Source organism: Sander lucioperca, chromosome 21, assembly GCF_008315115.2.
Source record: "Sander lucioperca isolate FBNREF2018 chromosome 21, SLUC_FBN_1.2, whole genome shotgun sequence".
Lineage (NCBI taxonomy): Eukaryota > Metazoa > Chordata > Actinopteri > Perciformes > Percidae > Sander > Sander lucioperca.
This window is the reverse complement of record NC_050193.1, coordinates 16,916,562-16,932,967: the sequence shown is the minus strand read 5'-3', so window position 1 is coordinate 16,932,967 and position 16,406 is coordinate 16,916,562. Positions and strand designations below refer to the sequence as shown.

Genomic DNA, 16,406 nt, shown 5'->3' with positions numbered 1-16,406 from the left:
ATTTTTGCTTAATCCTCTATAAATCGGTACGTTGTGATGTATTTGAGCCGCGTAGCCCCAGTGGCCTAATGGATAAGGCACTGGCCTCCTAAGCCAGGGATTGTGGGTTCGAGTCCCATCTGGGGTGAATAATTTTGCTTCCCATTGTGAGTCTGAAACCGAAAAAAAAACGCAAAATTAGCAGGCCTTATATGACATTTAGCAGTGAATATCTGTTACCACTGAAAGGGAACATGCAGTCTCTTGTTCCTCCCTTTTCGTCCTGCAGCCAATCGGGAAACGTTCCGCTCCCTGGAGCTCAGGTTGACTCGGACTTTCCCTTCGCCACCAACTGATTTCCTCTTCGCACGAATCACTGTTGAACGATTCACGTCTCTTTTCTGCAGTTCGTTTGGCTTTCGCTGTTTTTTACACAGCCATGCTTTTAGTAAAGAGGCTATATGTCTTTCTTTTATTTATTATGGCTACGACCTTCGCCTCTGATGACAGTAAGTGAGCCGAGTTTATGGGAAATCACGGGTGGCTGTTTAAGGATCTAATGGCTAATGGGCTGGCTGTAAGCATGCATGTATTCTGTATTGTTTTTACTCAAACTCTGTATTAACTCTTGTGATTTAAAAAGAAGATGACCGCTTGAGTGGATTCTGTTTTCTGTGCTGATATAAGATACGGGGTAATCCTCACTGAAATTATTTACTTTTAACTTTTGTTTTCGTTTATATCCATACATCAAAATAACATAGCCTAGAAACAAGTAAGAAATTCAGACATGCAGTGGTGGGATATTTTTAGTGAATGGGACATAGCCTAGTCTTGTGACCTCTTAGTAGATGTCATCTGTCACTCAAGCTAAAAAAAAATGCAATGCACAGTATAGGTGCAACAACAATAGGCTATCCTACCATACAATCAGTATAGACCAGCATTTAAGCTTATTAAAGAAACATCAATATTAGTTGATTCATTGTTAGATTTACTGCACATGGGACTGGACTTGTATTCTCGGAGTCAACTCTCCCCAACTGTATTGTTTTTCACAGCCTCAGTCTCCATAACTGTTGTGTAGCAAACCTCCATTTTGTTTTGTTTATGTCCTGTAACTGCCATGGATTTCTCAGCCATGACAGCAGCCACGGTGTACTGGGACCCCCAACAGAAGATGGTCCTGCTGAAGGAGGGGGTGCTAGAGACGGAGGGGGATGCATACGGGTATCTGAATGATACCCTGTCTAGTACAGGCTGGAGCATCCTAGAGATACGTGCCGGGTACGGAAAGACACCTGAAACTGATGAGGTGACCTTCTTCCTGGCCGGCTACCTCGAGGGCTTCCTCACTGCCAAGTAAGTGTTCTGAATGTGCTGCTGTGCTCGCTGTTCCTATAAAGCTGTTCCAGTATGTTGATCAGTGTGAGTCTGATGAGAAACTCTATGAAGATGAGAAACAGATAGCTGGTAACAATTAAGAAATGTTTGACAGCACCCACCAGCATACCAAACATGATCAAACACATACTGTATTTTTTATTATTCTGATTTCATACAGTTAGTACTCTTCCTCCCCAGGCAGATGATGGACCACTACGCCAACATGTATCCACAGCTGATCAACGACCCAAAGATTCTCAGCCCCGTTCAGAATTTCATGGCGTGAGTCTGTTCTCTTTTCCTTTTAAAAAATTAAAACCACAGCAGCAGCACCACAGTCACAGACAGTAAACTATCTGAGTCACATGTTATGATCTCTCATATCCTCTTCTCAGAGTTGATCAGTTTAGCTCACACCCAGCTCAGACTATGATGTGGCCAGATATACTGTAGATACAGGTACAGGTACAGGGCTTTACATTCACTTTTTTAATCACCAGCCAACATGGCTAGTACATTTTTTAAAATTACCAACCAATCATATTTTTCCCGGGAAAATAAAAACAGATTATAAGTGCCGCTGAATACATTTAAGCATCCATGTTTCTTTAAAAATATGTGTTTGGGTTGATGGCTGGCAGATATACAAAATATAAACATTAACATTTACTTTACTCTTGAAAAATATCTCCATGTGTTAGTTTTTTTCCTAACTAACTTTACTACTTTATTTCTGCTCCTCTGGTTTGTTTCGCTTCATTCCATTCACCCAAAAGTCTTGCCGGAAAACAGACCAATCCGTTAACAGTGACTTGTCAGATCATTTCTGCAGCCAGCCGAATTAAACTGAGGCATTACGTTACATGTCATTTTAGCTGACGCTTTTATCCAAAGCGACTTACAGTTGCTACATATGTCAGAGGATGCACGGTACACTGCATCCTCTGACATATGTAGGGACACTTTGGTTGGTGTATCACAGTGGGAATTGAACCCAGATCTCCCACACCAAAGGGATGTGTCACATCCACTGCCCCATCACCACCTTGAGGCCATCCCCGGCCAAATTGGCTCGTAACTTTACAATGTTATACCAGACAAAGTTCATTTTTACCGGCATTTGGCGGGTTGGCGGGTTGGCAGGTTGGCGGATGTCAATTTAAAGCCCTGATCATGTCACTCCTGGGCTTGTAGGAAGCAGGATGAATGGACCAGAGAGCAAGTGAAACTGAACAAGAGCTCTGATCCTCTGTGGAAACATGCAGGCTTTATCGTGGCTCAGATGGACGGACTGCAAGCCGGAGTCGCAGACTGGGCCAAGAAACAAGGGAAAAAGGTATAAAGGCCACATATAATATGAACGTGAGGCTCTTTTTCATGCATAGAAGCCCCGTGGGATGTCTTTTCTCTACAATGCAAAAACAAATAAAAATACAGAATAAAAAGCAACTGTTGACATTCAGGTTTCAAGTGTACACTGTAGAAGAAAATGAACTACCTAATAGTTTTAGTCACATATTATCCTCATATTCTCTTTCCAGTTGACTGATAAAGTCCTGCTGCTCTGTGTGACATTATGACTGTGCTGAAACAGTTTTACCTAATCAACCAACCCTTAGCGTATCCTGATTTAGTTAAGTACGTCGGCCTTATCTCTAGCTTAGTGTTAGGGGGAAGCATTTCACGGTGGTGAGACCTTTTGGTTAGACAGATTAACTTATTAAAGCACTTTTGATTAGTTGGAGCAGACGGTATAGAGTCAGTTCAAATCTACTCAGACAGACTTGAGATGAATGTCTTCTCAGCATTTGTTTTCTTCTGTTGGCTCGTGGCTAGAAACTCATTTTGGTCTGAGAGAATTTACTGTACATCATTCATGAACTTCTGTCCGTCGGACCGAAGAGAACTTTTTCTTGCACAATACATTTATGTTAAGATAAAACATAGATGGGCCCTAATTAAATAAGAAAATCCTCATAAAATGTACAAATTTGAATCTTATCTTTACAAACGAAACTAGAAGTTCATAACATCTGTGTGGTACATGGCTTTAAATACTGCTCTGCCCACTTCTTATTTAAAATGAGGAACCTCCAATTCAAACCAGACTTGTGATCATAGATCACATTTAGTCACTCTGACATGGTATGGCTTATTTATGGCTTGTAGATCTAAAGCAGGTTAGTTTATGATCTACAAGACAACACTTATGGTGCCAATATGACTACAGTATATTATTATCAATGAAACTTCCATTATAAGAGACTCTCAATTGTTTACAATTTCTAAATTGCGTCTATGATAGCTTGGATAGTGAAGATTATATAAAGTCTCCTAATAGCTCATGATTTCAGTGATTTTTGTAATAGAGATTTATTTTTTGGATTGAATGGCTGTCTTCCTATTAAAGCCAACACTACTATTCACCATTCATATTTATTTTTATTTGCTGACCAACAGCTGTTTATCTGCTGTCCTTCCCATAGCCGCTGTCCCTGTTTGCCATCCAGTTCCTGAACGCAGTGGGAGACCTGCTGGATCTGATCCCAGCCTTGGTCCCCACCTCCAACCGTCTGCTCAGAAACTTCAAACTCCCCGGGATGGGTCACTGCTCTGCTCTCATCAAGGTCAGAGGCCAGTAAAGCTTATTACATACTCTACATAAGGAATGTACACAGCAACACAAGAGACCGTGTTACATGAGGGATGTTCCTCAATGCTCCCGTGTACAAAATCAGTAAGTGTGTATCACACCAAAAACAGCGATCCGGCGATTTTCTGCAGGGTTGTGCGGCGGGGGGAGTGTCTGAAAGTTGCCCATTTGTGTGACGTCCTGTTGTGTTCTTTAACCCCCCCAATGTAGCACAATTAGAGCTTATATTTGACAATTATTGTTTTCCGTTTTTTATAGATCTCTACATTTCCGACCGCACTTGAAGGCAGGTTTATTTCACAGGAGAGAGAGAAAGAAAAGAGAGGAGCGAGACAGAGCGAGTGCTTTGTTGTTGCAGGAAACATTCAGCGTGACTCCCGGGCAGTTCAGTGCTTGTGTTTGTGTTTTAAAACTTTCTTGTGGCAGCGATAGAGGTGAGAGATGATGTTTCCTGTTTACTGTACGGGATCCTCGCACCGCCTCAAACCATAACTCAGAACACACCGACAAGTCTGATCCCCAGTTACGTGATTGGCCTCCGCAGCGTGACGTGGTGTTGCGTTTCTCCAAAAGTTGAGTCGGTCTGTTCCACTGCAGGCCCTCTGCGTTTTTTTTGCGTGTCTCCTGTTGTTGTAAATTATAGATCCCACGCCAAGGCCAGATTATTGGTTCAGACCCAAACGCCAACTGCCCTTTTTCAAATACTTTTCCTGTTTCTCTTCAAAGTATGACCGAATCCCAAAAAGTCTTAGAAAAATCCACAAGAGTCAGAATCAGTAAAATGTAAAAAAGAGAGTTTTAATGTGCTCAAAAAGAGTTCAACACACTCAAAACCCGAGTAAGTTCCGGGCAGCTTACTGAAGATTTCTTTGTCTAGTGTTGCCTTATATCTGCCAAAAGAGACTTTCCCCCAAAAGAAATCCCCCAATAACAATGTTCAGGACATGCTGCTTAAGAATCCAGTTGAATACTGTTGAGTCTTGCTGACTCCGATCTTTTTTGGCTGACTTTGCATCTCCCAGGCCAAACCCTCAGCCAGTTGGCCTGGTGCCAGTCTCTGACTCTGTAGCTTGCATCATGTGCAGTGATGTGACTTATGGGGAGGAGAACCTGGGGTTTCTCTCTGGCAGGCACAAGACGTCACCCACCGGGTCTATACCTCAAAGGCACACATCATATACTTGCCCCTAAATTAATTATAAAGCTGATTTTATCACATTTTGACACAATACTCCCCTGCGGCAAAACACATGCTGCAGTCTTAACACACCACCCCCATTCAAAATGAATGGAAAGACCTGCGATTTTACCAGACCTTGGGGGGGGGGGGGGGGTTTATCATGTGGACGCCATTATTACTTAGAATTCCTCATGGGAGCGACAGAAACTACGCACTATAGCTTTAATACTGTTTGTGTGGTTGCTGCTACAATCGCTGCAGCCCGTTGTTTATCAGAATCTGTTTTGGTACAAAACCAAAAAAAAAAAAAAAAAGATTTTTTGGTACGTGTGGACGTGGCCTGAATCAGAATCAGCTTTATTGACCAGGTTTGTGTAAACAAATAAGGAATTTGACTCCGGTTAAACTTTACTCTCAAAGTATAACACTCACTTAACATATAAAAGGACAGTAAGAAATAGAAAGAAATACTGTTACGTATACAGTATAACAATACAATAGAATTTACAAATTTACAAAAATCATACAATAACAATTGAAGAGAGGGAAGGAATAGTGCAATATAAGTATACAAGTAAGATCTGAGATTTAATATTTAAATATAAATATAGTGCAAAGCAGATCAGTGCAATGGTAATATATTAATAACAATATTGTAATTGTAGGATTGAAATAGACATGAGGTAGATGAGCAGAACAGTGGTGGTTGACTTTGTTCAGTGTGAGGGTGAGGGCTATTTCTGGGCGTTCAGCAGAGTGACTGCTTGGGGAAAGAAGCTGTCTTTGTGTCGGCTGGTTTTGGCGAACAGTGCCCTGTATCACCTACCAGAGGGAAGGAGGGTGAACAGTTTGTGACCAGGATGTGAGGGGTCTGCAGAGATTTTTGCTGCCCTTTTCCTGACCCTGGACAGGTCCTGGATGGAGGGAAGGTCAGCTCCAATGATCCTCTCTGCAGCCCTAATTGTCCTATGCAGTTTTGTGTTTCATGTCTGGCAACCCCAGTGTCAAAATGGGCATTTGACAACAACAAACAGGCCAGAGGAGTACAGATACCTGGGTGTTAACATTGACTGGAAAATCAAGAATACAAGAAGGGGATGAGCAGGCTCTATTTCCCGAGGAAGCTGAGATCTTTCAACGTGTGCAGCAAAATGTTGGAGATTTTCTCTCAGTCTGTTGCGGCCAGCGCTCTGTTCTTCTCTGTCGTCTGCTGGGGCAGCAGCATCGGAGCCAGTGACACAAACAGACCGAACAAACTGATCAGGAAGTATGTCCGTTATTGTCTGCAAACATCTAATCTAATCTAATATTGGACCTTTAGGGATGACGCCCTGCCCCTTTACCTCTGACCTGAAATCAGGTCATTGCATGAAGTGTGGTGCTGAAGTGCTGTGTCAAACTGTGATTCACACTGGCAGTAACTCCAGTCATTTCTCCTGCTCAGGAACACCGTTTTGACTGTTGAGTCTAACCCCATTTCACTGTTTTCTGTCCTCCCCGTCAGATGCTGCCCGGCTTTGAGAACCTCTTGTTTGCCCACTCCAGCTGGTACACGTACGCTGCCACAATGCGGATCTACAAACACTGGGATTTCCGCATCACCGAGCCCAACACCGCCACTGGGAAACTGTCCTTCAGCAGCTACCCTGGTGTGTAGGCCCCAGATTTTCTCCATAGCAAGAATTCTTCAAGGATAACAAGGACGGCACACAGTAAAATTGTATTCCACAAAAACAAAGATTTACCACAGTCAGGATTTTTCAATATGGCAAGAACCCATGATGTCCAACAGGACACCATATGTTATACATTTTCTATCATAATTACTGCCCCCTTCCCTCCGTGCTTTCGATAAAACACCGCTTCTTTCCTGTTCACATATAGTCATATTCCACATGATTTTCTGCTTGTCTGTGCAAAGGTTTGACACTTGCAGGTATAAGAATCTTCGTTTATCACTACTAATCTCCTACACACACACACACACACACACACTTCTTTCTGATATGTAATCAATGAATCGACGTTTGGTAATGTGGCTTGTTTGCGAAGATTGTCAGAAATGGTCTCCGCTTATCTCTCTCTTCAGGTTTCCTGGTGTCTCTGGATGACTTCTACCTCTTGGGCAGTGGTCTGATGATGACCCAGACCACCAACAATGTCTTCAACTCCTCCCTTTTTGACAAAATCACTCCCAACAGCCTGCTGTCGTGGCAGAGGGTCAGGCTGGCTCACAGTTTGGCACGTACCGGAGAAGAGTGGGCCAAAACCTTCTCCATGCACAACTCTGGTGAGCGATTCTATATTTGTATAGCACTAAGCACTGTAACTCTTTTAAAAGAGAGCAGTAACACAAATCTATAATAGTTAATTAAAGACCATTTTATTTTGAATAAAATCAATAAAGCTTAATGAAATGAATGTGTACGTGTACACTACTGCCAACCTTTTTGCTTTTGATCTTTATTGCATTGCTTTAATCTTCAAGGCAGCCATTAAAATACATTTATTTTAGCGCACAATAACAGTAAGATCAACCTGCATAGACCTGATACTTAGAGAGTTTACACATCAAAGTCTGTTTACAAGTATCAGGGTTAAAAAAAGTTGTATAAATCCTTTTGTGTCTTCAGAGCGAGCTGTGTGAAATCTGATAAATTGCCTCATGTGATGTCACATGAGTCAGCATCAGTTGGGGCTGAAGACTCACCAGCTCACCACACCTCTGCAGCCAGCAACATTAGCCGCTGCTAGCATGCGTGCAATAAAAAAGGGCGATATCTCTGGCTCTGCTTGTGTAGGTACCTACAACAACCAGTACATGGTGTTGGACAGGAGCAAAGTGAATCTGGGCCACAGCGTTGATGACGGCGCTCTGACTGTGGTGGAGCAGATCCCCGGGCTGGTGGAGTACTCTGACCAGACACAGGCTCTGCGCAGAGGTAACAACACTTTTGGTCTGGTTTCTACAGTTTTAGTAGTAGAGTTTGTAGAGTTTATTTATTCCCGCTGCCTCTGATAACCACAGGTTACTGGCCGTCCTACAACATTCCCTTCCACCAGAAGATCTACACGCTGAGTGGTTACGGAGACATGTGGAAGGAGTATGGGGAGGACTTCTCCTACGATCTCTGTCCCAGAGCCAAGATCTTCCGCCGTGACCAGGCTGATGTCAAGGACCTAGACTCCTTGAAGTACATCATGAGATTTAATGGTGTGTGGCTCTGTCTCATTTTATCAGTTTCCAGTGGTGTGCATAAGTTTATGAACCCATGCTAAAGTTGACTTAAAAGAGGAATAAAAATCATCTTTTGGAAATTGATCTTAATGCCTTAATTAAAAAAATGAGGAAAAATCCAACCTTTAAGGACACCACTTTTCGTTGTGAATGAATAATGTATCGTAAATAAATAAATGTTCTTCCTTAAAATACAGGGGGCATAAGTAAGTACACCCCTATGTTAAATTCCCATAGAGGCAGGCAGATTTTTATTTTTAAAGGCCAGTTATTTCATGGATCCAGGCAACCCGGTCTCACGCCAGTTTGTGAAATGGTCACGTTATTTTGATTTATTGATTCGTGTACAGGTCACGATTTTCTCGTTGATTTCGTGTACAGGTCCCGATTTTCAAACGTGACCATTTCACGAACTGCCATGACACTGGGCTGCTCTGGGGGACGCAACAACGGGGAAATGAAACGCCACACGCTGGCGACAACAACGGAATGAAAGTAGCACTGATCTGCATTTTGTGTCACAATGATCAAACAAACACAGTGACGTGCAGACGAAGGAGTGGAAGCGCTGCTGGGTCTTTCTTGTGTTCAGCCACAGCTGCTCTTTGGAGATTGCGGGTGCACTGTGTTTATCTCTCATGTGAAGGGCTCATTGCATGAGTGGAAACGGATCTCAATTCCAAAATGCATGTCTCCTTCAAAAACAATCCCAGGCACTCCGTAGGTTTTGTGCAAAAATATAAATGCATGGCAATATATTTAAAATGACCAACGCGTTTCGACTCACATCTTCATCAGGGTCATTGTCTGCATTGAAAAACACGGTGACATGTCTGGTAAATGTCTGAGCTTCGCCAGGTTATGATGAATCTTTGCTTCGCATATGACTAAGCAGTAGATCTGACATAAGTCATAATAATGTTGGCATTTCATGGTAGTCATTTTTGTAGTTACTTATGTCTCTTTGTAGTCCTTTCATGTTTCTTTGTGATCATTTTGCATCTCTTCATGGTCTGTATGCGTCTCTTTGAGTGACATTTTCATAGGTGAAGGCCAAGGGCCCCCTAACACTAGGCCCGTTCAGTAATGTTATCCCACATTTTTAATGAAGATCTACTTATTAGCCCAGAAGAGGACTTGTGAATCTGCCAGTGGCCACATGTTTAATGTTACCGTTGTTGTTTGTTTCTTTTCAGACTACAAGAAGGATCCATACTCCAAGGGTGACCCCTGCAAGACCATCTGCTGCCGTGGCGACCTGAGGGCAGAGAATCCTACACCTGGAGGTTGCTATGACACTAAGGTAGTGCCCTGTTACCACGTTGATCTTGCATTACCGTAATAGTAGTCTATATCCACGACATTCCACTTCCAGGATTGTTCAGTTGCCGCCGGAAAATCCGCCGGATTTCACTCTTTTCGGCCAGATGTCCGTTACCTTCCTCTTCCTTTGTGTTGGCGTTCTAAACTCTGGTGGATTTCTGAGGACTATGGTTGACTGCTCCTCAGATCTCTGCAGGGTAAATCCAGACAGCTAGCTAGACTATCTGTCCAATCTGAGTTTTCTGTTGCACGACTAAAACTACTTTTGAACGTACACGTTCCACCAAAACAAGTTCCTTCCCGAGGCTATTTTGCAGAGGCACCGTGGCAACCGCCCAAGACGATTGTGATTGGTTTAAAGAAATGCCAATAAACCAGAGCATGTTTTTCTCTCATCCCAGAATGCTGTGTGGTCTAGCCAGACCTTCCTCCGCAGCGCTGTGGAGGAAGGTCTGGCAAAGCGAGACTACCGTAATAAAGGTCATGTAGGTTTTATAAAATCTGACGCCTTTTTAGCTGATTTTCTCTGGTTCCTGTGTTGTTCTTCGTCCAGGTGACAGATTTCTATATGGCTAGGGACTTCGGTGCGGAGGCGGTGAACGGGCCAACGACGCAGGACGGACTCCCACCGTTCATCTGGGATAAATTCAGCAGCATCAGCCACCAGGGTCTGCCACAGTACTACAACTTCACCTTCGTCAGGATGCAGCCTCTTCTCTTCGAGCCATGAGAGGTGTGTGTGTGTGTGTGTGTGTGTGTGTGTGTGTGTGTGTGTGTGTGTGAGATTGAGAGAATCTGTCATTCTGATGCTTTCAGATGCTTTTCTGTGGTTCACACATCTATTTACACACTGATGATTTCTACTTTATTCATTGCTGTCTTTTAAGTTTAGAATTGCGTCCAATCAACAAATGCTTTCTTTTCAAGAGTTTACATTCTGTAAAAGTAAAAGTGTAAAAGTACCTCCTTCCACCTGATAAAATGCAACATGTCAAACTGCCAATCAGATTTTGAATCCATATTTGAATGTGTATATGTCTCATGTCGATTATTTTACTTTGGAATACAGTAAAAAAAAAAGTTCTTTTTTTATACCTGCAGCCATTTGTGCCTTGAACACTGAGAGTAACCTAATGATTTCATATAATGTAGAATCAATGCACTAAATCAGTGGTCATGCCGTCTTGAATCTTTTTTTTTTATTTTTTAAATGATTGAATTTCTTCATGCATGCAAACACTATCTCTTCAGTGGTAAATCAAACAATCAGTGCAATGTTATACTCAGGGCTGTTTTTCTAGTGCTGTGATTTATGTGACTCAAAATCTCAGGTTGGTATTTTTGTTTTAGCTTGTGTTTCTTTTGTAATATGATGTGTAACATCTGCATCATGCCAACATTTGAAATTAAAGTTCTACAGTTGTACCAGCACAGTTCTGTCTTGAATCTTGTTCCTGTTTAAGAGTGACTGAATTTCACCGGTACTAGCTGCTGTGTGTTCAGTTCTGGGTTGGGAGAGATTCAAGTCTCTACACTGACCGGCTTGTTGTGCATTCAAGCAATATTGTAACCTGACACGCCACATGGGTTTTGGTCGGGTTTGGTACACAGAAGAAAATCGGATTTCCATATAATATGTTAGGCTATCCTGCGATTCTCGGGATAGGCCTACAGTGATATCATGAGAATCCAGCTACCGTGCAAAGTAAGCAATATTATTCCCACTTTAAAAACGTCAACCCTTACTGAAGAGTTCTGTTGAAAGCTCGCTGCTGTCAATAACAAGAAGTTAGGAGAAATTCTTCTCAGAACATGTTTCATAATCAGAATCAGAATCAGAATCAGCTTTATTTGCCAGGTATGAGGACACATACTTTGGATTATACATTGCTCACAATGTGCTTACTCATACAAAACAAACAACAAAAACAACAATATATACACTATAAACAGAAACAATATAAACAGGTTGAGGCAGTAGTGCAATGAAGAGTGCAAAGTGTGCAGGAGTAAATCATTTTTATGATAAATTATTATTATTATAATTATGGAGCATAGTGCAAAGGATGCTGGTATAAATAAGTTAAAGCAGCCATATTATGCTCATTTTCAGGTTCATAATTGTATTTTAAGGTTGTACCAGAATAGGTTTACATGGTTTAATTTTCTAAAAACACCATATTTTAGTTGTCCTGCACCGCTCTCTCTCACTGCTGCAGATCCTCTTTTCACCTGGTCTCTGTTTTAGCTACAGAGTGAGACCTCTTTTCTTCTTCTTCTTCTGTACTATCTTTGATTGCACTGCACATGCCCAGTAGCTCAGATGTAGATCATGTCAGCTAGCTAGCTCCATAGACAGTAAAAGAAAGGCTGCTTCTACAACTTCGGTCAGTTACAAGGCAGGATTAGCTGGGAGACTTCTAAATGAGGGCGCACATGGAAGTAGTTCTTTTGTAGATTATGGTGAACTTGTGTGTGTTGTAGCAGTGCTTTGCTATTGAGAACGAGGTAGCATGCTAGCGTTAGCGTTAACATTAGCGTTAGCATTAGCATTAGCATGCTAACACTAAAGCTACGAGCTAATGGTTGCGGTTAGCCTGCTTGTTTCGGCTTGTGACGTCACAAGCCGTGCAGATTTTGACCAGCTCACCCAGAGACTGAAGGCAGGACACATTCAGAAACCGTATCTCACTCTAAACAGCATGGATGGATTTTTTTCAAAGTTTGTATGTGTGTGGAAGCACCAGAGACACAACATAACACCCCAAATCCCAGAAAAAGTGATTTTTTCATAATATGGGCACTTTAATAAATAACTTTTGAACCTGACACTGTGAGTCAGAAGTCAGCTGTTCATCAGAGTGATGGCTTGTGGAAAGAAACTGTTCCTGAGTCTGTTGGTTTTGGCGTACAGTGCTCTGTAGCGCCTACCAGAGGGGAGAAGCTGGAACAGGTTGTGTCCGGGGTGAGATGGGTCTGCAGTAGGGTTGGGCGGTAATACGGTAATACGGTAATACGGTATACCACGGGGTCTTAAAAATAGCAACGGTATCAGTTTCAATACCGTCATTAAAAAAAATGCAATACACTTATATAGGAGACAAGGATTAAATATTAAATATAATTTATGTGTGGTTGTCATCACGTGACAGTGTGGAGGAGAAAGTAGTTTTTTTGTAAGTTGTTGTTATGTTATTATTGTTTCAGTATTAGTGTTTGGTATTCAGTTTCTGAACGGTGCACAAGCCAACAGTTTGGTGATGCCATCTGAGCCTTACGTCATCATTTTTAATTAGTCACAGTAATACCGTATACCGCGGTAAAATAGGGAGGAGGTTTGACGTTATCAAAATTTGAATAGGCCTACCGCCCAACCGTAGTCTGCAGTGATGTTTCCTGCCCGTTTCCTGACCCTGGAAATGTATAAGTCATGAATGGAGGGTAGGTTGGCACCGATGATCTTTTCAGCAGTCCTAACTGTCCATTGTAGTCTGCTCCTGTCCTTTTTGGTGGCAGATCCAAACCAGACAGTGATGGACGTGCAGAGGACAGACTGGATGATGGCTGTGTAGAAGTGGATCAGCAGCTCCTTAGGTAGGTTGAGCTTCCTGAGCTGGCGCAGGAAGTACTTCCTCTGCTGGGCCTTCTTAATGATGGTGTCAGTGTTGGGCTCCCACTTTAGGTCCTGGGATATAAGTGGATCCCAGAAACTAATAAGCTGTTGTGGAGCCGTCAGTCAAATGAACTGAATGAACAGTCATAACGGTAATCTATAAAATAACAAACAGTTGTAATCAATCATTATCCTCAACAATTAACCCGTAAAATGATCATACATTAACAGTCATAGAGCCAGAAAGATCAGAAACTCTTTGTTTTTTAAACATAAATGCATCTCTCTCTCTCTCTCTCTCTCTCTCTCTCTCTCTCTCTCTCTCTCGCGCGCGCTCTGCCCCCGGGGGACACATGTAGTGATTCACTCTTTCCTATGAAATAAAGGAAGTGAAACGTCTGTTAGGCACTCTGCATTTATTTCATATATCCTGCCGTCACTACCCTCCTCTGTGTATCACTGCCACATCTTTTGTTTTTTCAGTTTGTGTCATAAACACAAGTTTAGCGGAGGGAAACACAGCAGCAGCAGGTCTCCACATTGCTGCAGCCATGGGCAAAGGGGCCTGTCCTACTGGCAGTAAGTGGGACAACCTCATCGGTACATGTTTTAGCCATACCGAACCCATACCCGAACCTAAACCTGAACCTGAACCTAAACCACCAACGGGTGAGTTTCTCTGAACCTTTTTTTTCTCTCTAAAGAATACTTGTAGAATTGTTTTCATCTACCTCCTGAGCTGAGTTGGTCTGTCAATGTCTAGTCTCAAAACCTCTTTGCGCTCTTCTTGGTTTAGCACCCAGTTGACTTGGCATCTCTTGGCCACTTTGTGACGTTGACTTGCATTCCTTTTTGCCATCAAAAAACTTCAGAGATGTGTTGCTTTCAACCCTACTTGCATGTACATATTTTCTCATCTGTAGCAAAGCATTCATGTGAATGCACAGGTGTACAATACAGCTGCTAAATCTATTTAGCATTATTTACGTATCTGTATTTATGTTTATGTCCTGGGAGGCATAGAGCTCCCGCATTAAGACAAATACCTCTGTTGATCTTAAATAAATATTTTAGGTATAATTTTTTTTAAATTGTCAACTGACTCAGATTTGACCGACTTTGACATGACTGCAGCCCTGCTCTTTTAGGAACTAAACAATTGATCAATGCTAATAAATCCCAGTTTGTACTCACATCCGATATAATAACTTGGGTTTTTACAGCTGTTGAGAATGTAAACTATTTTTCAGTTGAGGTCATTAATCAATCTGTTGCCCTCAGAGCCGCCGCTGAGAACCACGGCCCCCGCTGCCCAGGCCAGCTCACTGATGCTGCTGAGTCCGGCTCTGTGGGTCTTTGTGGTGCTGGCCATTCTGGGGTCCATCTTGGCTCTGGTTCTCTGGTTAGTCATATACAAACGACAGACCAGGCACAGCCACACCTCGGGTAAGGACAGCTGGCATTGATGATTCATATGATTTATTAATTCTTTATGAATTATTCTTCACAGAAAGCCCAACATATCCCAGGATCCTCAGAGGCTGAACAGAGTGTTTCGTTAGTCTTCACTTTTCTGAAGAGTTTGAGTGTCACATAAAATGCAGTTTTAATGGCTTCAGAGTGACATTTTTGATAAAACACAGAAAAGTTAAAAATGTTTCTGCATTAGTACACATTTCAAAATATTGCCACCAAGAATTTGCTATCTGTGACTTTCTTTTGAAAATATCAGTGTCAGCATTGACATTTTAACACAAAAAATGATTTACTCAGAAGCAGCTGCTTCTGATAGTATAATGTATCAGGTAAAGAGGTGTATCATGTAAGCCCCAAAGATAATAATTGCAGAGATAATAATTGATCGTTCATGTCTTGAATGAAATCTTCCTTGAGTGACGTATTTTAAAGTTCAGGGCAACATGTCGTTTTTCAAGTCTTCATAGCTTTTACTGTAAGCTGGAGATCTAACATGCAGAGCGCGGGGGGAATGGGGTTGCAGGCGGGCAGGTGATGAAGTGTGACGTTCATCACAGTAGAAACAGTTTCTGTTCTCTTCTTCTCAGGCGTCCCATGGGTCAGCCCCGCTCTCTTACCAGCTATTCTGGTTTCAACACACATCCTTTGGTTAGGCAGGACAAATTAGGTCTCACACAACCTTGAAAACACATAAACTGACAAAGAAACATGCAGAGAAGCACTAACAGCAGAATAGCTTTCACTCCGTTAAAAAATGGCTTTACAGTGTGTAGTAGTGTGGTCTAGTGGACAGAGAGACATCATCTTGTGTCCATAAAGCCAGATCTTTCAAAGCTGCTGATATCTGTGTGTAATTACTTTGTGAAACATGCTGATATGTCATATGTGATACCTATGCTAACATGACCATCATGTTAATCATCTGGAATGCAGCTCCTCTGCCGTCTTAACCCAGTTATATAGAAAAACAAAAAGTAGATTCACTTTATCAACAGCATGCCTTTGTCCTCATTGAATAAATTGTCTGTCAATAGACCTTTATCCACAGGACAACCAGGAATGTAAAAAACTAGAGAAGCAGAGTGGAGCTATTTAGCTTTGCCCACTCAGATGTTGTGAAAGAAAGCTCATTGTTTCACATGTGATGTAATGCAGGAGTCTGTCTATGTTTAAAAGTTTTTTTACCCTTGTCGGCTAAATATGGGAATATAGTGTTTTATGGATGTATGAATTACATTAAAAAACCCTCTTCTGCATATTGCTGTCCTGAGGCAACAGGAGGTCTTTTTGACCCTCACACTCTCCTCAATTTATAGCTGCCTTTAAATTAAGAAAACTACAATAAATAGGAGCATGTACGTGAATATCTTAAGACTTAATCGATGGTCTAATTTTGTTACCACAAGGCAACGTTGTGCAGTACACTGTAAAATTACCTTAGTTGCTTGATTTTTCCTTTTTTATTCAGTGTAACAAAGATAATATTGTCAAATGTTCTCCACTGTTACTGATTTTTGGGTGGGATGGGCAATTCTTTGATTTTATCCAATATCAGTAG

At 41.9% G+C, this 16,406-nt stretch overlaps 1 protein-coding gene and 1 non-coding gene across 2 annotated transcripts; both read left to right on the top strand.

Moving 5' to 3' along the window:
• The first annotated feature begins 54 nt into the window (after positions 1 to 54).
• Positions 55 to 127, top strand: trnar-ccu. The gene has a single exon. It is a non-coding gene; the product is annotated as a tRNA-Arg (tRNA).
• A 105-nt stretch (positions 128 to 232) lies between these two features.
• On the top strand, positions 233 to 11,192 carry plbd1 (phospholipase B domain containing 1). The gene is made up of 11 exons (XM_031320813.2): positions 233 to 488; positions 1,119 to 1,341; positions 1,564 to 1,647; positions 2,560 to 2,701; positions 3,852 to 3,992; positions 6,703 to 6,847; positions 7,288 to 7,488; positions 8,000 to 8,140; positions 8,227 to 8,412; positions 9,633 to 9,739; positions 10,313 to 11,192. Exons 1-11 carry the CDS (start codon positions 419 to 421, stop codon positions 10,487 to 10,489), a joined length of 1,617 nt encoding a protein of 538 aa, XP_031176673.2. The 5' UTR covers positions 233 to 418; the 3' UTR covers positions 10,490 to 11,192.
• The last annotated feature ends 5,214 nt before the right edge of the window (positions 11,193 to 16,406 follow it).

What these genes read in the sequence shown, in the direction of transcription:
- plbd1 (XM_031320813.2), top strand. Translation starts at nt 419, where the DNA reads ATGCTTTTAGTAAAGAGGCTATATGTCTTTCTTTTATTTATTATGGCT. An exon ending in ACTGCTCTGCTCTCATCAAG is followed by an intron (nt 3,993 to 6,702) that starts GTCAGAGGCCAG and finishes CCTCCCCGTCAG; the next exon opens with ATGCTGCCCGGCTTTGAGAA. An exon ending in CTTCTCCATGCACAACTCTG is followed by an intron (nt 7,489 to 7,999) that starts GTGAGCGATTCT and finishes CTGCTTGTGTAG; the next exon opens with GTACCTACAACAACCAGTAC.